This window comes from Hydra viridissima, unplaced genomic scaffold (assembly GCF_058129835.1).
Source record: "Hydra viridissima isolate aposymbiotic clone 2 unplaced genomic scaffold, HvirCarnegie_v1 scaffold_3, whole genome shotgun sequence".
NCBI lineage: Eukaryota > Metazoa > Cnidaria > Hydrozoa > Anthoathecata > Hydridae > Hydra > Hydra viridissima.
In genome coordinates this window covers 17344438-17371848 of record NW_028324302.1, presented here as the reverse complement: position 1 = coordinate 17371848, position 27411 = coordinate 17344438, and the positions used below count along the sequence as shown (strand labels likewise).

Below are 27411 nucleotides of genomic sequence, written 5' to 3'. Positions count from 1 at the left end.
GGGCAAATGTCAAGACTTTAGGACCAATTTATATTCAGACTTATTAGTTATTAAAAAATTACCATCCCTGAAATTTACCAAAATATCTGTTTTTCTCTTAAACTTTTCAAAAATTAGCCATGATTTGTTGCACCTGGTAAGGGAAATTGAAAGAGAGAGAAATTACAAATTACACAATTGTTGTTAGCAGAGGAGTTACCATCACACTAAAATACACATCACACTAAAATATGAAAAAATGTCTTGTCTAACATCTTTGTTTTTTTTGTTTTTTAATGTATAATATTTCTTTAATATTAAACACAAATTAATTGTTAACTTTTAAATTTGAATTTAGACCCTGTTTTTATTTAAGTTAATGTTCAAGATATAATTATAAATGTTTCATAATAATTATAGGTAGTTGTGCTTCAGGCTTACCGAAATGATAGTAACACTTCAATTGAAGCAAAATATGTTTTTCCTCTTGAAAGTTCTGCAGCAGGTTATTATTTTAAAAGTATTTCGGTTACACTTTTTTAACAATTTAACAACGATTCTACCTAAATTTGTTTAGAGGTAGAATTGTTATTAAATAAATTCTTAATCTTTATTGAGAAAAGATATTTGTGAATAAGAATAAGATCCCTAAAATGAAAATTTTTAGCCCTAAAAGTTCATTGTTCATTTAACGTCAGAAAATTTTATTGAAGACGAAATTTATTATACTTACATTTACTTATTCATATTTGCACTTTATTAAATATTATATATACTTTTACATATTTGTATTTTTTTTGTCTATTTTTATATGTTTACTTATTTGTACTGCTTAATACACATATATTCACATGTTAAGTTAATTTACATATTTGAATTGTATTTGATTTTCGTATATTTACATTTATTTACTATTTGCATTTTTTTTATAAATGCTCATTTCTATGATTTTGCAACAGTGTGTGGTTTTGAGGCATTTATAAATGGCAAACATATTGTGGGCAAAGTCAAGGAAAAAGAGCAAGCCCGAAAAGAATATAAAGAAGCTATAGAACAAGGACATGGTGCCTACCTTATGGAAGAACAAGAAGAATCACCGGTATTTTAACCGTGACAAAATTTGTTTAAAATGGATAAAATTTTTTTCTCTATTAAGTCTATTTTTAGTGTTCCTCTTGCATATCATCTTCATTCTGCAGGTGCTTTTTATTACTTAATTTTTTAGCTTTAATTTTTATCATGCTTTAGTTTAGCCACAACAAAGTTAAAAATACACATAATTTTAAATCATAAAAAAGTTCGTTGATAAAAGCAGTAACATTTTTTTTCTTAAACAGGATGTTTTTATGGTCAGTGTTGGAAATTTACCACCGAAATCAGATGTTCTAATAAAAATAACTTATGTTGCAGAGTTATCCCTTGAAGGTGATCAAATAAGTTTTTTACTTACTGGAAGTGTTGCTCCTTGGGTGAAAGATAAAGCACTAGCTACTTGTATGCAGGTAGTTTTCTCAATTTTATTGCTATATTTCTTTTCTTTTTTTTTTTTTTTTTGTAAATCTATCATTAAAAAAGTGTCTACTTATAGAATGAGCTTGAAACAATCACAGCTGATTCATTTGGGTAACATTTATCTTAAATTACATTTTTTAATTCTGGTTTTGCTTTAAAATGAATGTGAAAGAACGATTTTTAAAAAGCTGATAAATTTATTTTAATTTATGCTATCTTGTTTTAGTGAGTTTTCTCTAGAGGTTTCTATTGAGATGCCTTGTATTATCAGAGCTATTACATCACCTACTCATGTAAATTTATTAGTAAAGGTAATTTTTTTTTTTTCTCAGTTTTACTGAGTTTTCTAATATTTAAGGAAATCATTTAAAAATTAATTTTTTGTGTTTTTTACAAGTTATTCTGTTTTATAATTAGAAAACTGCAACTAAAGCTGTTGTAAAGCTTAATGACCCCCTTGGAAGTTCATTTCAACTTTTAATTGATCTTGCTGAAATACATGCTCCTCGAATGTGGGTGCAACAAAATCCTGCTGATAGTAATAAACAGGTTACTGTAAAATTTCCTACTATAAATTTCTGTAACAGGTCTTTATCTATATAACAATTTTTTATTTAGTTATGGGAATTGTTTAAATTAGTGCTAGTAAAGTTTTTCATACTTAAGTTTTTTTATGAAGTTCATTAAACCAGTAAGGTTTGTTTTGTGGTGATAATATTTCTGATTATGAAGTTTGATTTTACTCTCTTTTTAATCTTATCTATTGAGTTTAAATCTTTTTTTTTAGGCTTGTATGTTGAGTTTTTTTCCTGAATTTGATGGTGACATTGATGATCATGAAGTTATTTTCATTATTGATACTTCAAACTCAATGAAAGTAATAAACTTTTTATTTGACAATATTTTCAATAAAATAAAATTTATATTTAAACAACATCTCCGACATTTTTACCTGTTTTTTTCTTTTAAAGGAACATTTCAATGAACTCCAGAAGCTTGTGTACTTGACATATCAAAAATTGCCCCCAACTACTAAATTTAACATGGTAATATTTAATGAAAGTAAGTTATTCTAGTTTTCAATTGCTTGCTACTTTGAGTAAAAATATTGCTGTTTTAAGTGGTTGCTGTTTTAAGTAGGGTGGTTCTTAGTGACATAAAATTTCTTTTTTAGGAATTTGAGATAAAGCACCTTCTAAATTTAGGATGTAAAAAAAATGCTAATGATTTTTTGGATGTTCAGTGAGTCTTAGAGGTTGTTACTGGATATATAAAATTCAAAAGTATAGGAACATGAATTTTTATCCGATAATTCAGTATAAAATGGGTGTATTCATCAATTAGTGCCACACCATGTTCTGCAGTGTCATTTACAACTCTTAATCAGTAGGCAATGGTTTGGCTGATTTTTAGTCAGCCTTATCCATTGGCCAAGAATTTAATTTGAGGAAGTCTGCAAGAATGCTAGTAATGCTGAAGAGTCTATGTGTATTCTCTGTGACAATAACATCCAGTTAAATGTCATGGATTACTGCAGGGTCCTAAGTTATTTTTTTCATTAAATGTTCATAGCACTAGTGTTTTTTGAGGAGTTCATAGTACTATCATGTTTTGATAACACAGAGACTTTGTTATCAAAAAATGCTAGTACTATGAACTCCTCTGAGAAGTGCCATAGGTGTCTAGAAATTTCTTTGAAATCCTTTGATGTCTATCAAAAGGTCGAGATCAATTCAAGGAGGAGATGATTGAGATCAATTCAAGGAGGAAATTCAAGGAGGAGTACTTTCAGTGATTAATGCCATACTTCCCTGATTACTTTTATGCTTTATCAAAATAAAGCATAAAAGTAATCAGGGAAGTCTCTTCTCTTCTCTCTTTTTTAGACCATAAATATATTTTTAGAATATTTTTCATCTTGCTCTGTGTAGCCCAGATTGAGTGGAGCACCTTCCAGAGGGAAGGCTGTTTACCCAAGAAAGAAGGTACTCTGCCCAAGAAAGTGAGTTGTTCAAAGTTTTGCTTGCCAAACACAATAATCTCATGTAAAGTTCTGGAAATTGCAATGTGTAATTCCATATCAGATTTCACTCTGTCATACGTTGATTGGTCCATAAATTTGCAGTTGGTTTGAACCAGTAGAAAATCAGGATTTACAGACCTTTTAATGGACCAAGGCATAGAATGATAACTGCCTCCAACATTTTTCTAAAATGGGATGGCAACACATATACTAAAACATGTCCTTGTTTAGCTTAAATTCCAACAATTGGTCCAAAAAATATATATATTTATAATAAAGTATTAATAATTTGCTATGAGTCTAATTTAAAGGACTAACAAGTTAAACTAATAGCAATAATTTTATGGCACTTAGAAATCCTGCTCTTATATGTAATATGTTGGAAATAATTACCACAGTAATAAAGGTAGGTTTTTAGGACAGTGATCATGGTTATCTGACCTGTATGCCCTTAAGTCATAATAACACTCTAATTAGAGCAATAAAATGTAGACAATAACTTACTTTATCAACAACAGATTTATTATGTGGCACTCAAATCTAAACACTAATAGTAAGCATTTTACACACAAAATGACTGCTTGAATAATGCATTAGACTTAGTTATACAACTATTTACATACTCATAAGTTATACTAATAAGTATGTAAGTAGTTGTATAACTAAGTTTAGTATAGAATTGCAAGTTTAATAAGAGTCAGCAAGCAAGGTAATCAACACTGTGAGTATGTTTAACAGCTAAATAATGAAGTTAATTGGTGCACCATAGATTTAACTTTCTACATTTGGTTGTAACTCTTAAATGTTGTCAGGTCCGCTTCTAATTTTTCCAGATTTTTGAATTAATCAGTTGAAACACAACTAGTATGCTTCATTGTGGAATCTTTCAAAAATATGGACCATCAAATGACTTCTCTAATGTTAATTCATCCTTTTTAGGCTAGATAAAAAATTCCTGCTGATCTCGCTTTTTCCTCTATATGTTGCATTCATTTTAAAAGACTCTTTTTAAGTTGTATTTTCTTTTATATCAATGGTTTATTTGCAATCATATTTTAACTACAATGATTGTCAGTTGAAAAATTTTAATAAGTTTTTCATTAACTGTTTTTCAAATGTTTTCAAGTTTTCACATTATAGTATGAACTACTCAATATAAATCAAGATGCTTTTATATTCTTTTAGGAATTTTTTTTTTAGGTTGGTAAACTACTTTTATAATGTTATTTTTTTATTATTAGCTCATAAAGAGTTATTTCCATATTCAAGATCTAAAGATGAAAGTATGCAGCAGCAAGTTCTCAGTTTCCTTAAAGTAAAGTTCCTTGTACTCATTCTTCTCTCAACTCATTCTTCTTTTAACTTATTCTTTCTATTTATTTTGAGTTAAAAAAGAAAGCATAAATGGTCTAATATTTTTTCAGATGTTGAAAAATTGTAATGGGGCTACACATTTATGGAGTGCATTAAAAATGGTTGAAATGCTTTCATGTGAAGGCATCATGAGGAATGTGTTTTTGTTTTCTGACGGTCATATTTCTGATGAGATCAGTACTTTAGCTAGAATACGAAGCCTAAAGAAGTCTATAAGAGTATTTACATTTGGTGTTGGGTAAGAATTTCTCTTTCATACTTTTTTCTGTTATGAATGAGATATTTTTAAAAATATTTTTTCAATTTTAATTCAAATGCTATCATCTAATTTTGCTCTATAAACTTAAATTGGGTTTTTCCTTTTTTCCCTAGAAAGGGACTTTCTAAATAAATTAACTTAACATTAGTTTATGACTAAATAAATTAATTTTGAAAATATAAACTTACCCATATTTGAAATTTTTTAAGTAAGCTTAAATTATTTTGAAAGTTCATCTAGCTTTATGGCATCTGAGGCTTATATCTACAATATATGTATATACAGTATACAAAAAAAAATAATCGTACACTTAAAAAAAAACATAATTTTAAAGATTGCATCAAAAAAATGAGTTTTCCATTAAGATATTAAAAAATTTTTTTTTTTAGATATCTTATCAAGTATTATTTTAAGAATTTCTTTGTGTATTGGTGAATTAATTGCTTTTCATACCTATTGAATTTTACACAATTGATCTAATGATGTATAAAATTGACTGCAAAAAAAATAATCGTACACTGACAAAATAGGTCGTTATTTTAGCATAAATTGTAGTCAGATGAGTCAAAATACAACCTCATCTCATCAGATGGAGTTCAGAAAGTGTGGTGAAAAAAAGAAGCTTATAAATTAAGTTGTTTGCGAGCTAGTGTAAAGCATGGAGGAGGAAATGTGATGGTTTGAGGTAGTATGAGTTGGAAAGGAGTGGGGAAATTGACATTTATTGATAAAAAAATGGATTTTTCAATGTATTGTAATATTCTCAAAGCCAACTTACAACCATCTACTAAAAAGTTGAGAATGGGAAACAATTTTATACTACAGCAGGATAACGATCCAAAACATACCGCTAAGAAAACGAAGGTATACTTTGAAACAAACAATATCAATGTTTTGGAATGACCATCTCAAAGTCCGGACTTGAATTCTATAGAAAATTTGTGGTGTATTTTGGACAGAAAAATTGGTGACCGAGCATTTAAACTCAAAGACGACTTGAAAGAAGCTATAATGAGCTTTAATGCTATAATGAAGCTATAAGAAGCTATAAGAAGCTATAATGACTTGAAAGAAGCTATAATGAGCTCAAAATTTGGTCAACTTAATGCCAAATTGTCTAGCTGAGACCATCAAGGTCAAAGGAGGCCCCACTCAATACTAATTTTCATGAAGTTTGATTAGTATGACATTTTTTTTGAACTATACAATCATTTTTTTTTGCAGTCAATTTTATGCATCATTAGATCAATTGTGTAAAATTCAATAGGTATGAAAAGCAATTAATTCACCAATACACAAAGAAATTCTTTAAACAATACTTGATAAGATATCTAAAAAAAAATTTCAAATATTTTAATGGAAAACTCATTTTTTTGATGCAATCTTTAAAATTATGATTTTTTTTCAAGTGTACGATTATTTTTTTTGCATACTGTAGTTTGTTTTTAATAATAACTTCTTGAAACTGATTTTTAAAGATTTGATTTTGACTTTTTTTTGGATTTTTTAAATTGTAGCTCAACACATAACAAGCATGTTTTACGAAAATTGGCAAGCTTTGGCTCTGGTTACTTTGAGTGTTTTGAGAAAAATGCAAAATCAAAGTGGCAAAGCAAGGTAAATGTGGCTTATTACTAGATTAAGAACTTTCTTTTTTAAATTTTTTTAAAAAGAACACAACTGTTAAACAAATTTATACAATTATCATGCAATAGCAATTACAAAATAAAATTTTATACTTTCATATATTACTTTCTTGTTCTATGAAAATGACCAGAAGAATTATTATTTTTATGGTTGAAGGTTATAGAATTAACAGAAAAACAGTCTTAAACTGTTTTAAATCAGAGATTTAGCAAAAAAAAAAAAAAATACAGGCAGTTTCTTTTAAGCATTTTGTTCAAAACTTTTTTGCTTTACATCAAGTGTTTTTTTCTGTAATTCACCTGATTGTTATCTTTTCGAATTTTCATTTTATTTTATAATTCACTTCATTGATCGCTGTGATCTTATTATGATTAACTTTTTTATTTGTAGTTGACTTCATTGTTTGCTGTGATCTTGTCAAAATTTTACTTCTATTTGTGACTGCAATATTTGTTTTAGGTAGAACTCCAGTTGGAAAAAAGTCGACAACCAGTTTTAACAAATATCAAAGTAGAATGGGTTCAACATGATGAAGATGCACCCAAACCTTTGCAGGTGACAAGAGTTCTTAGTTTAATTTTTATTAATGGAATGGTGTGGTTATTTATTCTTTTTTTTTTTAATAATTTTAATTTTATAGAATAGTTTGAAATGTATATAAAACTTAACAAATACACTGTCCTCCAAAACATGAAACAAAAAACATTTAAAATAATTATAAAACAGTTTAAAATAATTAAAATAATTATAAAACCTCTATTAGGTTTACTATTGGCTAATAAATGTGGAATATGTTCTTGTTTTTTTTCTCTTTTAACAGTTTTTCTTTTTATGAATACAAAACAATATAAAACATTTCAAGACAAAAGAAAATTTTATCTTAGCATCGTTAAATTGTAGAACAGTACTACAATTTAATCATAACTTGTTCATCTTGAATCTGGGGTTTAATAAAGACATAATAGTTTTATAATTAGTCTTTTATGTTTCATAAAAACTACATATGTTAGACTACATAGGCTACATATGTTGTTTAGTAGAAACTTACAGTAAACCTGTAGCTGAAAGGCAACTGAATGGTATTTAATAAATATAATAGTGTTATCAAACAAACAAAAAACTTACTTGAAGTTCAGTAGTAGTAGTAGTAGTAGTAGTAGTAGTAGTAGTAGTAGTAGTAGTAGTAGTAGTAGTAGTGGTAGTGGTAGTGGTAGTGGTAGTGGTAGTGGTAGTGGTAGTGGTAGTGGTAGTGGTAGTGGTAGTGGTAGTGGTAGTGGTAGTGGTAGTGGTAGTGGTAGTGGTAGTGGTAGTGGTAGTGGTAGTGGCAGTGGTAGTGGCAGTGGTAGTGGCAGTGGCAGTGGCAGTGGTAGTAGTAGTAGTAGTAGTAGTAGTGGTAGTGGTAGTGGTAGTGGAAGTGAAAGTGATAAAAACTGTAACTGGCAAAGGCAGCTAGTGTGTTCCTACACTTTGACAGTCTATTCTATGTTTAATTTTTCTCTAGCCATAAGTAAATTTTTTCCTTGAATCCATTTAGATTAACTGAATTAATTGTCACTAGGAAGCTTGTTCCAATCACTTGATGCTCTGTTAAATAGAAAATTGTGCCTAAGAGTAAAATTGGTTATATCTCTATCATATTGCAAGCTATGTCCTCTTATTGAATGTTCTTTTTTGAATTTGAAATCTTTTACTAGCTGAACTTTTTCTAGATTGTTAAACAATTTATAAAGCTGAATCAGATTGCCTCTTTCTTATCTTTTTTTTAATGTTGTGATGTTTATTTGCTTTAACCATTCTTCATATGTTAATTTTCTCAGCCTACTATTTAGTCGAGTTACTCTATGTTGAAATTTTTCTAATAACACTGTCATTTTATCTTGTGGTGATGATACAATAGCTGTAAATTCTAAGTGAGGTTTTATAAATGTCAAATAGATATTTCTCATCAGTTCGGCATTATCAAAACTAGTAAAGTTTTCTTATCATTCAAATCCTTTTATTAGCTTTGGATGAAGCAGCAATCACTTGATTTTTCCATTTCATGGTTTTTGAGAATACAAATTCAAGATCTCTTTTCAAATCAGATTTTTTAAAACAATTCCTCTCATGCTATGATTATTACACTTATTTGTATTACCATAGTGCATCACTAAACATTCTCCAAAATAAACTTCACTATTCATTTGCTAGAACACTCAATCGCATTTTCTAGATCATTTTGTAAGTTTTAAATCTTTTCTTCTGTAGAAACATCAGCTAATATTTTTGTATCTTCAGCATACATTTTAGTTAGACTTTTAAGCAGCCTAGGCAAGTCATTTATAAATATAACAAACAACAAAGGGTCTAATACTGAGCCTTGAAGAACTCTACTAAAAATTTCTCTCCAATGTGGCTTAGACTTGTCTATAACTACCCTTTGCCTATGATTTTTTACTTTAATCTGTCTTAGAAACAATTCTCTTATACCATAGCCTTACAACTTTTATGAGAAACAGTGTCAAAAACCTCAGATAAATCTAATAGTATTTCATTAACTGGTTTTTTATTTGCTAGATAATATGATATGAAATCCAACATTTCCAATAGAATTGTTGTAATGATTTACTTTTCACAAATCCATGTTGCTCTTGGCAAATGAGTTTATTATAATACGGATATTTTTCTACATATGACCTCAGTATGCCTTATAATATTTTACATGGAACAGATGTGTGTGATATTGGTCTATAATTGCTTGGATTAAGCTTATCATCTTTCTTAAACAATAGTGTGGTGTTGGAAGATCTCAACTGCAAGGTACTACAACTTTAGTAAGAGTGAGTTTTGCTTTGTTTTTTCAAGTTTAGTTAGCACTAACATATTACACATTTCAGTAACATAAAGTATAAATATATATCATACATCTCTTGAACTGACTTGTTTTCAAAACATTTAAACTAATGTTTTCAAAAACTCTAGATATCCTTACATAATCTCCTCTTCTGTAATCAAATATATATTTTGAATCTTGGTCAATTTCAATTTATTTTATGAAGGATAAAAGTTAAAACAAGATGGTCTTTGCTTATATCACCCAAGACTGGATTAGAAACCACACATGACACACTTGATTTGCTGGTTGTGAGCAATAGATCAAGCGTATTATTAGAGGTCCCATTAACTTTTTGAAATGTTGGAATATCTACGCATTGTATCACAACCGTTATCACACAAAGTTTCATAAAACTCATGTTCAATTCCAGCATCATTCATTATCATTTTCACTGCTCCACCTGACTAATTATTCAATGGAAAAATAAAATCTCCTATAGTTAATAGATTTTTAAATTCCATATCATTTACATGACTTGCAGCCCTCTTTAATACCAAACCAATATAAAGCATATCAACAAAACCATCTGGTCTACATAACATCCAATTAAGTACTTATCACACCCAAATACTAAAACAGTTCATACTTGTTTGAGCTTGCTCTTACTGGGATATGAATCATTTGGCTCATAAGACTTAATTCTCTCATCAACATAAATGGTAACTGCAACTCCAGAATGCTTATCAAAGCCATTCACATTCCTCAAATTCTTTAATGCCAATAAAAGCAATTAGAATCAAAGTAGAATCTTCCGATTCAACCAAAATAGAACCCGGTTTATCAGCTTTGTTTGATCTTAATCTTCTAATATATTTAGACTTGATATCACTTTTTCCGACTGCTCTCAATAAACTATCAACTTTCTCCTTATCCTCAGCTGTTTTCTCAGTTAGAGCTACTTTGCTTGATTCAACTATACCATATAACATCACATTTTTTGCTCTTTTCTTTCTCTCATTTCGCTCATTAACAGCAGCATTGACCACAACCAATTGTTCTTGAGGTTTTTTTTTTTTTTTATTTTTCTCTACAATGGTGACCCAACTTTCAATGTTGTTATTAACTTAAATATTGTTTTTGTTATCACTCTTGAATTTTGCTGTTTTTTCCAATTCTCAAATTCTTTTTTCTTGATCTTCTTTAGATGTTTCCAAAACGCAAAATTTTCTCAGCCATTTGTTTGACCATATGTTCTAAGCTATTCAATTTATTCTAATTTCTAGGCGGCATTATCTCAAGCAATTATTGTTAATAATATTTTGACAATCTTAATCTTAATACACAGTTACTAAATTGTAGTATGTGTTTTTTCTTTTGCAAACTTTTTCATCTAAAAAAAATTACATATTTTTTCTTTTTATAACTTTTTTTATTAAATTGCTGTGCCGATGTATCTTGCATAGAATAGATGCTTATGCTGTACTTTATCTAAATCAATATTTTCTTCTGTATTGAAATCAAAATAGTCAGTAACATGCTACAATATGTTTATAAATTTCAAAATCTGTTCCCTTAGTTTTGGTGGATAGTGTATATACAAGCCAAGAAAATTTAATGCCAGATTACAAATAAATTGTAAATCCTTTAAGATTTTTATTTGAAATATGTGCACATAAAATACCCCTTAATGTTGCTACCATGCAAGCACAATACTATTATGAAGCAAAATATTTAATGAAACTGTTTAAAGCTATAATCTTTATTTCCTCAACATGTTTTTAAATTCCATGGCTAAAACAAATTAGAAAAGTAATTACTGAAAAAGTTTTTAGTTAATAAATTTATAAATGAACTTAAGTTTGAAATGTTATTTTAAACTTATATGTACGGTAGTGAAAGAATATTGAGTATTTTTAAATCCCATGACTAAATATAAACCTAAAAAACTTTAAAAAGTTAAATAATTAAAAGTTTAACAACTTAAGTTGTATAACACGCATCTGTTTCAGGCACCTCAAGAGATAACTGCACTCTTTAATGGCAATCGTTTGGTAGTTTATGGATTTGTCCCACATTGCACTATGGTTTGTAGTTTTTTATACTTTCCTGCCAAGTTTTAGCTTTTTCCATGTTAAAATTTTTAAAAACAGTCGACATTATCAGAAAAGTAAATTCAGATGGAGATAATAATTGAAGCTCTATTACAAATTAACTAAAAAATATTTGACTATGAGGTTAAAAATGCTAAAACACTACATTCACTGATCAATAATCATATTTTCAGGCAAAGTTGAATGCGGTTGTTAATGGTAAAGAGTTGAGCACAATAGTGTCAACATCTGAGTTAAGTTTAACTACAGGATTGGTAAGTTAGAGTATGACATTTGCTTATACATACATACATACATGCATACATACATACATACATACATACATACATACATACATACATACATACATACATACATACATACATACATACATACATACATACATACATACATACATACATACATACATACATACATACATACATACATACATACATACATACATACATACATACATACATACTTGTATATATGTGTGTGTATGCATGTTTGCATACTTGTATATATATGTGCATTTATGTATCTATGTATGTATGTATGCAAACATGCAAGTATGCAAACATGCATACACACACATATATACAAGTATGTATGTATGTATGTATGTATGTATGTATGTATGTATGTATGTATGTATGTATGTATGTATGTATGTATGTATGTATGTATGTATGTATGTATGTATGTATGTATGTATGTATGTATGTATGTACAGTATTGGACAAAACATTTGCAACCAAATAATGCTAATTTAGTTTCTTTATATAAAAGTGCTGCATTTTTTCAATTTAGAGAAATAACCTTGTAACTGTTTAGAGACAAAGTTCTTCAAGTTTTATTCATCACAAAGTTCATTATTTGTACACGAAAATTAATAAATTAATTAAAAGTATTAAAAAAAGTTGATTTCCTTCTGGACAAAACAAGTGCAACTCGACAAAATGTTGACCAAGCTGTATTTCGCTATCAATATTTCGTGGCGAATCCTTCGTTGTCGATCACAGCCTTGCATCTTCGAGGCATAGATTCGATCAGGTGATCAATGAAACTTTGTGGAATCGCAGCCCAGGCCTTTTGGATTTGTTCAAACAGTTGATCCTTATTACGAACACCTTCACAATTAATTCTGCGGTTGACGATCTCCCACAGGTTCTCAATAGGGTTGAGACCCGGAGATTGAGGCGGTCAATTCATCACCAATAGGTGGTTGTCTTGAAACCACTGCTTGACTACTTTTGCAGTGTGTTTCAGATCGTTGTCTTGCTGAAAAACCCATTTTATTGGCATATTCTATTCAGCATGAGGTAACACAACATCTTTCAGGATATTTTTATACATGAAACGGTCCATTATTCCATCATTTCGATGTATTGGGCCTAGACCATTAGCAGAAAAACACCCCCAGACCATTACATTGCCTCCACCATGCTTCACGGTTTTATGGCAGTTTCGTAAATCGAGGCGTTTTCCAGCCGGTTGACATACACGGATAATGCCATCGCTCCCAATGATGTTGAACTTCGATTCATCCCTGAACAGGACAGTTTGCCATTTCTGCACATTCCAGTCAACATGAGGTGTAGCAAACAGGAGTCTTTTCTTCTGGTTTTTTAGTGAAATCAGCGGTTTCTTTGCAGGGCGTCGAGAAAACAATCCGGCTTCAACAGCACATCGTCTGATTGTTCGGTCCGATACAGGCAGCTCTAATTGCTTTTGTATCTCGACTGATGATATCCAGGGATCCTTCTTGACGGATCTGACGATCATAGAATCCTCTCTAGAAGTGGTGGAACGCAGTCTTCCACCTTTGTTATCTGCTGCCAACTTCCCCGTAGATCGATATTTGGAATATAGTCTTGATACGGTCCATTTTATCACGCGATATTTATCAGAAATACTTTTTTGTGACATTCCACTTACGTAATCGCCAATAATTTTCTTTCTTAGTTCCAATCCAAGACTGTTAGGAGCCATTTTTGCACTTGAAGTCATAAAAATATTTCTGCATGCTACTGGATGCTTCCAGATGCTTCTTCTGGAAACTTCTGGAAGCTTCTGGATACTTCCTTTAATTATTAAAAAACTTCCGTGACGTTGACACGGAGCAGACTTAAGAAAATGAAACAAACCAAAAAAGTTGCACTTGTTTTGTCTGCTGCAAAATGGCACTTGTCAACGAAATTCTGCCTGTGTGCTGTCACCTGTCAGCTGATTGCTCATGTCATGGTATGCTATAACTCCAGACTCCTGAACTGTTTGCTGTGGTAGTATAGTTCGTTTCTTTTTTAAGACGTAAAATTAGAAACACTTTTTAGCATTGTTCGATGTTGGTTGCAAATGTTTTGTCCAATACTGTATTTATGTATGTATGTATGTATGTATGTATGTATGTATGTATGTATGTATGTATGTATGTATGTATGTATGTATGTATGTATGTATGTATGTATGTATGTATGTATGTATGTATGTATGTATGCACGTGTGTATATGTATATGGATGAATAATTGTAATGAAAATTTATCCCATAATATTAACCTTAATTTAAAAAAAGACATTTACATTTTTGTCTTTTTACCAAAAAAGCTTTGTTGTTTTACAGTCATTACATCGACTTGCAGCAAAAGCTGTCATAACTGATTGGAATGATGGAATGCTACACATAGATCAGTGCAAACATGAAGTAAAGTTTAGATGCATTTGGTGTAATTTTTTGTTTTTAAAAGATGTCTTTGAAACTAACTTTAATTTTTACCTGTTCAAAGTTCACCTCCAATAAATGTTATATTTGAATTGTAATTTTTCACTTTCCAGATGATAAAAGCAGAAATGAAAGAAAATATCATTAAACTCAGCATTGAGTTTTCTATAGTTACTCAATTTACCAGCTTTGTAGCAATAGAAGAACGAGAGGTTAGTTTCCAAATCTGATATTTTGTTATTGTATCATTGTCATGTATAATTTGAGAAATTTTAGACACTTCATTACATCGAAATAGCCACTCTTATTTACATGCAGGTCAAAAAAAATGCTAACTAATATTTTGATGATTTGCTGTTAATTTGATAAATCATATATTTTGCGTATAAGTTGTGCTCCCATTTTTCTACACTCTACCACTGGATGTTTGTATCAAGAAATCCTTGAAATATGTGGATAGAGAGGATAAGTTCAGGTTCAGCAACTTAAACCAAAGGTGGCAGCTTAAAGAAATTTGACATTAACTTTGTTGCTTCTTGGATTGACAAAGTCTTGAAGTTAATTCCTAAATCTTTAATCAAACTTCATTCTTGAAATGCTACATCAGTAAAGCTTTGTGTGGATCAAAAGATGATGCTTTGTTTGTAGATAATGAAGGTGATCTGGAATATAATCCATATGATTTGCAAGATGATGCAAGTAATCAGGCAGATGAAGATAATGATTACACAAATGAGCAATTTGGAGACCATGTCAAAGACATATTCTATAATCAACTTTTAATGATTGATTGAATTTTTAAAAAAATTATAAATTGTTATCTATTTTCTTTATTTATATTATTATCATTTTTAAATTTTTTTGCTTTGACTTATTCATTCAAAAAGAAAAAAGACTCAAAAATGTCAAATTGACTTTTAAACAATATTAGCTTGTAAGCAAGTATAAGCAGATACTTTAACTGTATTTTGATTTATACTAGATGTTAAAGGGATTTTATCTTTATTATTTAAAGATAAAAATTTTGATAGTGAAAATAACAAATTTAGAAAAATGAAGCGAAAGATGTTACAGCGCCGACCATTAATGAATTGGTTGTTATGGAGACAGTTGATATTCTCCCCTATATGGGCTTTGATAAACTTATTTCTGTAAGTGTGATTTTTTTTAATCAATAATATAAATCAAGCTATTTTACTTTATAACTGAATAAAGGAGATTTCTGTGAAGGAAATTTTTTTAATGTGTACAAATGACATCCATTTTTGTAACAATTTTTGATAATAACAAAAATAACAAAAAAAAAAAAAATCTAAATAGTTTCCTAGGCTTCACTCCACAGATTTAATAGGGATATAAAAATATAAGAACTATTTTTTTTTTCTTAAAGAAAACCACATTTTTTTGGATATAATAGAATTTTTTTTTTATTTCAATATCAATAGCAAGAACTTTTTCCCAATATTTTTGGTGATTTATGAAAACCAAAAAAAAGAAAAAATCTTTGGTGTGATCTAAAAATCAAACTATTTTTTCAACATACCTGTTGAAACACTGTTCAGACAGTCCATTAATCTGAAGATGTGGTAATCTGATGGAGCAACATCAGGTGAATATGATGGGTGGGGTAATGCGTTCTTTCTAAGTGCTTCTATAGTTTCTTTGACCAGTTTTTCCATTTGAGGATAAGAATTGTCATGCACAAAATAGTTACTTTTCCAAGTCTGTTGGCCTGTTCATGTTGTTTTGTTTTCAATGCATGACTTAATTCAATTCTTGCTTGCAACATTTACCAGTGATAGTTTGAATTGGTATCAATAACTCATAATATACACTTAACCACAAAATTAGCGAACCACCTATACATTTCAATTTATTTTAATTGTCATCAATGTTATCATATATTTTGACAAACATATTAAGAATAGAATACAAAAACACAATTATTTTGATGATAATAATAAAATTGAATTTGATGATGGTGGAAAAAAACTAAAACAAAAAATATGGTTTGTTTAACAAAATAAAGTAAAACGATTATTATTTTTATGCACACTAATACATTTTAAATTGAAATATTTTTGCCTTATCAATAACTAGTGTTACTACCTCTTGATGTTATTACAGCTTGAAAGCGCCATTGCATACTTTCAATTAGAGATCTAATTGCTTCTTGAGGGATATCTTCCCACACATAGATAATACTTTGTCGCAACTCATCTAGACTGTTTAAGTATTCAGTAACAATGTGCCTTATGTGGTCTAGCATTATCCTGCATAAGAAGGAATCCATCTCCAATGTACGGTGCAAAAGGTACCACAAAAGGTTCCAAAATGTCTGCTATGTATTGTTGAGAAATCAGATGTTCACCATCAACAGTAAAAAGCTCTATGCAAGGTGTTAAAGATATGCCACCCCATACCATCAATGAGCCGCTTCCATGTAAAGTGGTTTCTCGAATGTTTCAAGCAAAATATCTTTCATTTGGTCTTCTTTTCCCTCTTGGGTGGCGATCAGAACTTACAAGGCAAAACCTTGACTCATCTGTAAATACGACTTGTCCCCAATTGTGTATTTCCCAATTCATCTGCCTCCTTGCAAAAGCCAGTCTGTTTCTTTGGTGGTCTACAGACAATCTGGGACCAGTAGCTGCTGCCAGAGATTGTAAATTTAAAGCACGAAGTCTTCTTATGGTATCTTGACTAACAACAGTTCCATGAACCTCAACAAGTTGTATTTGGAGACTTCATGCAGTAGTGAACCATTCTCTCAGTGTTCAAAGCAATAAAAATCGGTCCTCTGATTGTTTAACAATAAAAATCGGTCCTTTGAATTGTTTTAACAATAGAAAAGATAACTGTCATTTGAGCAACCAATGTGTTGCTTAAATAACAGTCATCTTTTCTACTGTTAAAACAATTTAAAACCAATAGATACTTTTCTTTTAGAAGTGAGGTTTAATTACAGCAAAGTATGCTACTTATGGAAAGCTGCTATAATTTCAAAATTAAATAAGGGAAATGGAATAAAACCTACAAAAGGTGTAACAATAAACATTATTATCATATTTGTAATTGAAAAATCTGGAAAATACATAATATTTTTCAAAATAAGTCAGAATTTATAAAATATGTTAATTTTGCAATTAAGTGTAGAATACCTTCTGGTCTCACCCCAAATACATAGCTAAACCTTCTTTCCATGAATATTGCAACTAGATGTTAATTTTACTGTAATTTTACTGGTTGATAACAACATACTGGTGATAGTAAGTTGCAAAAACAACTTCCTTTGCTCCTTTCCAATCAAATACTTTTAGCTTTTTTTCATTTTTTTAATATTTCAGTCATTTTCCTTCTTCTTATTATTGACTTTAAACAATTAGAATTGGCTTGTCGACTAACATATAATAAGTCTGATATTTGTTGTTGATTTTACATTGTCTTAATCCAACAATGTCTGCACGTTTGTATTTTCAAATTTTTCAGTGATTATCCATTTTTGTTGCATTCAAGTTAAAACACAATGTTTTTAACAAAGATCTAAATATATTGTTTACACTTTTAGTAACACACACTGAATGATAAAGAAATTGACTGTACTTTCACATAAAGTATTTATCAGATGATACTGTGATTACTGTATGCTGTTAACTTTTAATTGGCAAGTGGTCATAAAGTACCCACACTACCATCCATGATTATTTAAGTGACTGTCACTTTTAAAAGGAATCCGAATGTTTTGTTTTTCTTTTATCTTTCTTTTTAGTAATATTGGCAAATCATGGTGATATAACTATGGATAGATAATTTGAACAACAAAATGGGGGAAAAACATACTCTTCAAACAAACATTGATAAATCTTGGAGTTTACTAGGCCAATGTTTATGTTAAGGTTATTAATGCTAAGAGATATAAGCATTTGACTACTTCATATTTTATTTCAAAATGTTCATATACAGTGTAGTTTTCACAAATTGTAAAAAAGCTTTAAATCTCTACTTCAATGTTATGGAATATGAAAAAAAAAAGACTTCAAAAGGCAACAAAATATGCACAAAAGAGTGTTGATGGCTGGAAATGTGTTCTTTGGACTGAGTTAAATGTGTTCTTTGGACTGAGTTGAAGTTTCACATTTTTAGTTTGAAGAGAAGAGTATTTGTTAACAAAAGTTTGTAAATGAATAGTTAAACAGTGTGTGGAGTATCATAGTGTAAAGTTGCTTTGGTGGGAATAATAATGCTGATGTTGTTAAAAGAGTTAAAATAATGATGAAAGAAGGGTATTTGGGCATTCTAAAAAAAGACAGTTCTTTAGGAAGTGTGATAATTGGAGATATACTTAATTTTTCAAGAACATAATGACCCAAAAAATTTTCATCAAAAATTTGTAAAAATTATTTAAAAAGAATAAGAAATGAAAATATAATTGAAAGAAGGATTTGCACCCAACACTTTTTAAAAATCTGTTTGTCAAAACCTTAACAAAACAATTTTTCACCAATTTTTTTATTTCCTCAAAATTAAACAAGTGAGAAACTGGTTAACAACTGGTAAAAATGGAAAAAATTAAATTCTAAAAGAAAAAAGATACTCATTTTACAAAATCCTATTTCTTTATTTATCTCTTTATTTTTCATACTTATAATCTTTAAACTATTTATAGTTCTATTTTTGCTGTATTTTTCTCTTAGATTTTTTTATCTTTGTTTTAGAATATAGATGATGGAGTTAAAACGCTTGAAATGTGTTCAATGAATATGGTTTATTTTTAACCTTTTTAAATTTCTATGATGATTAGCTTGAGTTGTTTTATGAATTGGAGACATTTTTTTAAAAACTTTGTGTCAGGTGTTTTAGCATCAACAAACATTTTAAATAATTGTTATTTTTTTCAGGAGGATTTCACAGAAGAAATTAGTGAAGTATTTTATGATACTATCAAGATTTCTTATTTCCTGTTTACAATTTTTCTTGTTTATAATCATTTTAATTTTTTCTATCAATAAAAAACATCTTAAATAATTCTTATTATGTTTTCAGGAGGACTCTTCAGATGAAGAAACTTATGGTTCTTTCAAGGTTTTTTATTTTCATTTTTACAATTTTTTCTTGGTTATAATCATTTTATTTTTTATGTTGTCAACAACTATTTTAAATAATTCTTATTATGTTTTCAGGAGCAATCTAGAGAAGAAGAAGAAGAAATTTATGAATTTCCCAAGGTTTTTAACTTTCTTTTTACAAATTTTTCTGTTTACATTCATTTTATTTTTTGATTGTTGATTTTGTTTATAGCATATTTGCTATAGCTTTATTGCTATATTGCTATATCTTTACTTTTGCTATATATTGCTATATATTGCTATATATTGCTACATGTTGCTACATATTGCTACATATTTCTACATATTGCTACATTTTGCTACATATTGCTACATTTTGCTATATATCACTCTATTGCTATATATTGATTAAGTTAATGTTGACATTTATTATTGTAGAAATATTGTAACTAGCAAATAAAATTATTGGGAAGTAATTGAATGGTGTTTTTGATTTTTTTTTTTTTAACTTAGCACACTGCAAGTTTGTTTATTTTTTAACGTTAGAAACATAAGGTGTTACAAATATAATCTTAAAGTTTTTTAACAATTTGTATATTTGCTTTCAATTATAAAATTGTTCATTTGGACAATGAAAACAGCGGTGAAAAAAACATTTTCAAGACATTCAGAATATCTTTTTTATTTTTTGAACACTTAAAATTCTACTTAGCAATTATCTTAGTAAAGAAATAATAAGCTCTGTGCACACTGAACCATACTGTGGGTTAGGGTTAGGGTTCCTGTCTCTGATCAGCTTACATTTTGCATGAACACTTTCACTTTAAATTGTTCAGCAATGTTAACCAATTTTAATGCATTCCAAAAATAACTGTACATGACACAGTAGAATATATATTTTCTAAGTAATATCAATTTTCTTTCCCAAAACTTAAGCAACTTGTAATTATAAAAATGAGTTATTTAACTTGGTTATTGCCTTAGCATAGACAGCTTCATTTTGGAAAAAAAACAAACAATTTTTAAGGCCACAAAAGTTAGTTAAACACTGAACAATTGAAATTAAAGTTGGTATTGGCCCTAGTTATGTTTTCAAGAAAATCATTAATTGTTTTCAAGAGAACCATTAACTATGTTTTCAAGAGAATGATTAATTATGTTTTCAAGAGAATCGAAATTTTCTAAACTCCCAAAACTTCCACCATCCATTGAAATCCTGACAAAAGCTGTCACTGAATCTAAACAACACTATTTTACAAAATCAGGCTTTTTCTGAACATAGAGATGGTCTTGTTCAGTTATTTGCTTTTTACTGTCTAGAAATTAGCAATTCAGAAAATTGTAGTAGTTAGCAATAGAATCTTCTTATTCAGAAAGGCAACCAAAAATATTAGGTTTTATAGATTGTTTACTTCCTAAACCTTAGGAAGAATGCCAGCCATCTTTTTTATTTCATTTTGGAGTGTTTTAAGCCTTAAGAAGAGTTTTAAATCTTAGGAAGAGTGGGAACCATCTTTTTTGTTTTGTTTTGGAGAGTTTTAACACAATTTGGAATTGCTTGACTATTTCAAGGATAAATGCTGAATGAATTGGTCACTTTGCTTTATTTTCTGGTGTGCCAACGTTGACTTTGAGAGGATTTTCCCCTGTAGACAAACAGAAAATAGACCAATTAATCAGATTTTCTATAGTCATTTTATTTTTTATTCCACAAGCAACTTAGTTTTCAACCCATTTCTAGTAAATATATTTTGAATACAAAGAGAAATTTTTTTTTATAGTTTGCGAAAACAAAATACATTTTCTTTTTACAAAACTAAAAATAGTGACAATATTATGAAAAACAATTTTGACCTGCTCAGCTTGAAGAAAGCACAATGTACCAATTCTATGAGATAGGAAACAGCAGTAGTAAAGCTACAGTTTTTGGCACTAAATTAATATTTCCAAAGTTTGAGATTTAGTGGAGAATTAAAATTTTTTTTAGATTTTTTTTGGAAAACTGTGATTGACATAAATGAGTTAATAAATTATGTGCTGACCGAATTAGGGTGCTAAAGATCAGGTTTATTTGAAATGAAACTGTGTTGTTAGCTAGTAAATATATATTGAATTCAACTTTAAATATATATTGAGTTTAGGTTATGCCTATTGTTTTGGATACAGGAATGTCAGAGATAAAGGTCTAGCATTTTATGTATATTTATATTTTAATTATTCATTAAAGCTTACTGATGCTTTTATTTTTTTATAGCTTGTTTTTTAAATGTAATTAGGCTGGGTTTGCTGGTGACATGGGTCCAAAAGTTGTTATTCCTACATTAGTTGGTCGACCTCGGCATCAAGTAATATGATGTTGTTGTTGTTTTTTTTTTATTACAAAAAGACAACTTTATATTTTTTTTAAAGTTCTTTGAAAAGTTAATATATTAAAAATAAAAGCCTAATTTTTATTGAAAGTTAAAAGGGGGCTTTTTGTTCTAAATACAAATGTCTTGTGTGTAAGGGTGTGATGGTTGGGATGGGGCAGAAAGATTCGTATATTGGAGAGGAAGCAAGATCCAAGCGTGGTATATTGACTTTGTCTAGCCCATTTGCTTTACCAGGTATTATTTACATTTACCAGAATCTCATTGTGATTTATAGTATTTTTAAAAGAATACTTAACATCTTATCTTATTTTAAAAAATGTAATAAATTTGATAAATGCTATGAATAAGAATGATGAGGTATAATATGATAAGAATGGATTGAAATAAGTTTGATGCATAGTAAACAATAGATAATTAAAAGTAATTGGGTAATGTTATAAAAACTATTAAATGAAAAATATAATACTTTAATAAAAACATTTTGTCAGTTATTACAGTGGGTTGCATAAATATAGAGTCAGTTGATTTTTAATATGATTTTTTTAATGTTTTTTTTATGTTTTTTTTTAAAATTTAAAGCAAACAAAAAAGTTAAAATACATATTTTTCACAAAAATATAGAGTCAGGGTGCATTTATATAGTTTGAAAGAAATCAACCACCAAATTTTAGGTTGCTCAGATAACATTTCGTTAAGATATTTCAACTTAAGTCGTTAAATTTTAGTTGACTATATTTTTGCTACATTAGAAATACAGGTATTTTCTAATTGAATTAACAATTACTCAAGACTGGTTAAATAACGAGTTTGAATTATATACCATTTGATAGAGAATCAATTAATTAAGACATTTAATACACTTTTAATTGTATTAATAAGTTGGTTTCAAAGATAATTGTGAAAAAAACAAAAATTTCCCACAAACAAAGTAGTGACTCTATATTTATGCAACCCACTGTATAACAGTCAAAATGCATCTTCATTCTGGTGTTAGAAAGTTAACAAAAAAAATTAATAATAAAGCTAATTTTTTTCCTAAGTTACAAGGACAAAAATATGTATTTTAAGATCATCTGTCTTTGTTTATAATGCTAAATACTTTGTGTTAAATCTCAAAATTCTTTTTTAAAGTTGAGAATAACGTAGACTTTTTAAGAGGTTTCACAATGTTGTTTAAAAAATCATTCAAAAATGTATAAGAACTTTTAATTTAGATTAAAATGCACTTTATAAGTTGATATTTGTGTTGAGTAGCTTTAATAAAGTAGGTAACACAATCCGACATAAGTCCAAATTATTAATATATCATCTAAAAAACTAAGATAAGCCACACCCATTGGCAGAAGAAAAGAATTACTCTGGCAAGCTCCAGAAAAACCCTTTGGTGAGAGCAATTTTGACATTTTCCTGATCTCAAAACTATAAAAACTGAAATCATCTATCGCCGTCCGCAGAAGAAAAGTGTGTTTAAAATTTTGCTTATTCTTAAAAAATTGAAAATGACAGCATTCAATATTTATTGGCATTTTTACAGTATTATAAATATTCTTTATTCTAGGTTGACATAAAAAACACAAAAGGTAACTGTTTAACAAAAAATTGCAAAAGATTATATAACAAATCAAGTTTTTAAACACTATTTTTTTCTAAAACAAAAGATATTCAATAGTTGCTATAAAATAATCTGCAAAATCAGAAGAAACTACAACGGAAAATTGCATCTTTGATAGTTTCATCAATGATCCTTAAGCTATGGTTGAGTACAACAGCTTTTACTCAACAAGTTATCCAAGAGTGAAAAAAGCAGTTTTTCTCATTGAAGTATTAGAAAATGTGCACTATTTTCTAGTATTCATACTTTTCTCTTTCTTACAAGCTTTTGCTGTTGTAGTCAACCAAACAGGTTTGTAGCCACTTCCCATATTCAGGATGATCAATTGGCCTTTTGTATCTACTCCAGTGTAATTTGAAGTTGTGGTGCATAGCCTCTACTGCCTGCTCACTGTATTTTCCTAGTGGTTCCCTTTGTTTTTCAATGAACTCTTTCACGTGGAAAAGTACTGCATGAACCTTTGGAGTGATTCTTCCTCTTGTCAGAGACAAGTATGCAGTGTGAAATTTATCAATTCTTTCTACATAGTCAGGTTCCAATTTGTTTCCAAAGCATGCAGAAACCACAGAATCAAATTTTTGCAGTGTGTCAATTGTATCAAAGATGTCAAATGCGCTATCTTGTTCTGCCATTCTCTGAAGAAGATCCACATTCTTCAGCATTTTCTTGCATTCATTGCCAGCAAACTGCCCACCATGAAAAGGCTGTGGTTTGATATGTAGATCATTTAGCCAAGCTGAGACTTTTGGCCAAGACTCCCTTAGAATGTTGTAAAGATGGTTTACAACACCCAGAAGTAGGTGAAGTTCCATTGGTGGAATGACGTCCAAGACAAGTGTGCTGTCTGGTACATTTAGAAGTGGCAAGTTGACAACATTTTTGAATAGCTTAGCTTTCTTCAAATCCTGACCATTTGCATTGAAATCCTCAAAGCATCGTCTCAAAGAGCCAAATGTTCGAGGGGTGCCACATTGGGCTAAATTCTTGTGAGAGGCATCACACCATGTGCAAGGGTGAGAGCTGGCATGTGACTGAAGGCCACAAACAATGTTGGCTAACTTCAAATCTGTTGAGAGAAGGAGGTCAACTTTCTCGATTACAAGAAGATTGAGGATCTTTTGAATATTACTGTAATTTTCATGCACATCCTCAGCAATTGCAACTAGCAGCTGCTTCTTGACTCCACTGTCCCTGGCAGTTGGTGTGGCTAAAGTTTTCTTGTTTGGTGGTGACCCTGCCTCCATGCTCTGCTCTGCCTCTTGAATGCCCAAACTTACTTTCAAGAAACCACCACCACCATCAAGGCCAAGCTTTACAATGTGTGATGAATAGATTTGTCTTCTCAACAGAACATCATTGAGGAGATCTGCAAGATCTTTGCAATGCACAACAATTTGTTGGCGTTTCTGCAACTTATCATTACTGACCTGAATTTTTGTTTGGATAAAATGATCTTTGAGTTGTTTTCCTGCATCACAAAATTTTTCATGAAAGTTAGGCTCCAAAATCTGACCCTTGGACATGTGATGGATGGTTGATGCAAACTTCTTCATGTTTGTGTTTGACAGGCCTGTGTTAACTTGCACTTCCACAAGATCCTGAGTGCTCAAGATAGGACCATCACCAAAGAGTCTTTTTGTTTTTAATGAACCTGAAAGTTATCATTACATCACATTATTGTCTTGATTGTATTACATTCATAATAATGCCATTAAATTTTTTTAATTCTAGCAAAAAGCAACTGTCTCACTCAGTTGACTTATGTTTCACTAATTGAAAGATACTTAAATCACCTTTAGTTAGTGGTAGGGGGCGACCACCACCTGCATGAGACAGTCTGATTGTCCCATGTGGAGAGGATTTTTTGGCTGCAACAACACTGGATGCAATTTGCTCAGAGACTTTAGAATCCGTGATGACTAGTTGTCTCATATTTTCTCGAAATGTAAATGTGTTACAGTTGTGTGAGATGCCTCTTCCAATAATGGAGAGGCAGTCTGAGCATCTTCTTTGAGTTTGGCCTGTTTCCAATTTTTCTTGATCTTCAAGTGGGTGCTTTTGAAAAACTTTCATTCGACCAATCTGGCAGATTAGGCAGTCACAGTTGTTGCCTCTTGTTGAAGGTCGAACTTTGACAGATGTGAAGTCAAAAAGAGGTGGTAAATTGACTTCTGCTCCATTCTTCTTCTTTCCTATGGTTATTTGGCAAGTATCGCATATTCCAAGAGGCACTCTGTTGTCAGCAAAATCAAGACTTGATGAAAGTATGCTCAACACATCATCCATCATAGATTTTGTGAGAACTCTGAAAACAATACATAAAGCTCATCAGATAATGTATATCAAAAGAATTTTATGTTAAATATTCAAATGAAGAAATAAATGTTTTATAAATAAATCAAATTATTAAAGAAAAAGGAAAAAATAACACAATACCTTGAGCTCTTTCTCATGCAGAGAAAACAGACGGTTTTTCTGCAGTCATCGTGTGATTTGGCTTGATTTGGCATTCTTTTGCTTCAATTTAGGTTTAGAAACTGAAAAAATTATTCTTTTAAAAAATTATTCCATAACAATACTGAAATGTAGATTTTTTAGTGCGCAATTCAAAATTTGAGTAACAGCATAAATTTAAAAATGATAATTGCTGTTTCTTGGATTTGATAAAAGTTATATAGTTTCAAAATTAAAAATTATTTTTTAATTTTGGTTAAATTACAGCATGGAAGTTACAAACAATATTCAATTAATGATTGCAAAATTTTATACTGAATACCTAAAGTTAGCGTAACAAAAGAGCAATGTAGATCATTAATAATTGCTCATTCTCAGATTTAGTAAAAATGAAATTATTTGCAGTTTTATATTCTAATTAGTTTCTCTAACCAGATTATATGTTTTTAATTGTTTTTAATATGAAAATCTAAGGTTACTGCGGCTGTAAAAATGCCAAAAACTTTTAATGCTGTCATTTGCTGTTTTTTATAAAGCATAAATTTAAAAATGAAATTTCTTTCACGGACGGTGATGGATGATTTCAGTTTTTATAGTTTTGAGATCAGGAAAGTGTCAAAATTGCTCCCACCAAAGGGTTTTTCTGGAGCTTGCCAGAGTAATTCTTTTCTTCTGCCAATGGGTGTGAAGCCATTGATGGTTTTGTAAAGGGGTTTATTTTGACTAAACATGTTTCATTTCCTACTCTTTATATATTATAAATTCCATATAATCTCTGTCCTATTTAGGCATAAAAGTGGCATTGACCTAATAATCTTTGCTTTTTCTGTACTCAGTAACTGCAGCTTAGAAATTGGTTTTGGCAGAATGAAGATTGTGAATGGAATACTAACAAAGGATGATTGACTGCAAGCAGCTTTTTTTCATTTTAGTTTTAGGTTTTCTTTTGTCCATTCAGGCAGACTAAAGTGGTTGTTTGGTGGAGTAAAGTAGTTTTTTCAATTTTGTGTAAGGTGTAACATCATATTTAAACTTATCCCTTAACTTTAATCCTGTCAACTTTATGAAGCTAAACCAGTATTGGTAGTTTTTTTACTATCATCTTCTCCAAATGGAGAAGGTGGCGGTATGTATTTTAAGCAATTATTTTTTGCATTATATATAAAAAAAAAAATGCAACTTATAAAAACTTATCATCCAGGCTCTTATTACAACTTCTCTTTGCCCAAGAAAATACCTGAGCCATCACCTTTCCAAACAAGTAATCAATTAATCAAATTTCTTGAACTTCAAATATGCTCTGGTTCACAAACTTTCTATTTGAAAGTCTTCACTGATTGGTGAAGACTTTCAAATAGAAAGTTTTAAAATTTTCATAATTTTATTTCTGTTTCAAGGTACACACAAATCACACCATGAAACTATTTTTGTTATTTCAGGATCATCATCACTTTCATCATTCACTAAAGCACAACTAAAACGAAA

The 27411-nt window shown here is 29.7% G+C and overlaps 1 protein-coding gene and 1 long non-coding RNA gene across 3 annotated transcripts in view; one reads left to right on the top strand and one right to left on the bottom strand.

Moving 5' to 3' along the window:
- Nucleotides 1-27411, top strand: part of LOC145202215 (protein mono-ADP-ribosyltransferase PARP4-like) — a 51674-nt gene that overhangs the window by 11996 nt on the left and 12267 nt on the right. The window contains exons 17-40 of one of the 2 annotated variants that reach the window (XM_090081494.1): nt 400-484; nt 939-1078; nt 1317-1481; nt 1568-1602; nt 1718-1802; nt 1909-2040; nt 2279-2368; nt 2463-2553; nt 4756-4829; nt 4939-5126; nt 6665-6764; nt 7254-7349; nt 11619-11693; nt 11894-11974; nt 14324-14404; nt 14536-14634; nt 15472-15573; nt 19138-19185; nt 19321-19347; nt 19466-19504; nt 19603-19647; nt 21630-21671; nt 21765-21833; nt 21995-22094. In XM_090081494.1, coding sequence (XP_089937620.1) covers nt 400-484; nt 939-1078; nt 1317-1481; nt 1568-1602; nt 1718-1802; nt 1909-2040; nt 2279-2368; nt 2463-2553; nt 4756-4829; nt 4939-5126; nt 6665-6764; nt 7254-7349; nt 11619-11693; nt 11894-11974; nt 14324-14404; nt 14536-14634; nt 15472-15573; nt 19138-19185; nt 19321-19347; nt 19466-19504; nt 19603-19647; nt 21630-21671; nt 21765-21833; nt 21995-22094 — 2089 coding nt within the window. Of the gene's footprint in view, nt 1-399; nt 485-938; nt 1079-1316; nt 1482-1554; nt 1603-1717; nt 1803-1908; nt 2041-2278; nt 2369-2462; nt 2554-4755; nt 4830-4938; nt 5127-6664; nt 6765-7253; nt 7350-11618; nt 11694-11893; nt 11975-14323; nt 14405-14535; nt 14635-15471; nt 15574-19137; nt 19186-19320; nt 19348-19465; nt 19505-19602; nt 19648-21629; nt 21672-21764; nt 21834-21994; nt 22095-27411 lie in introns of those variants that run through there. The other variant, XM_090081495.1, reaches the window with a different exon arrangement.
- LOC149891240 (uncharacterized) lies at nt 8835-10708 on the bottom strand. The gene is made up of 2 exons (XR_016450636.1): nt 10188-10708; nt 8835-10143 (listed from the first exon to the last, which is right to left on the bottom strand). It is a non-coding gene; the product is annotated as an uncharacterized LOC149891240 (long non-coding RNA).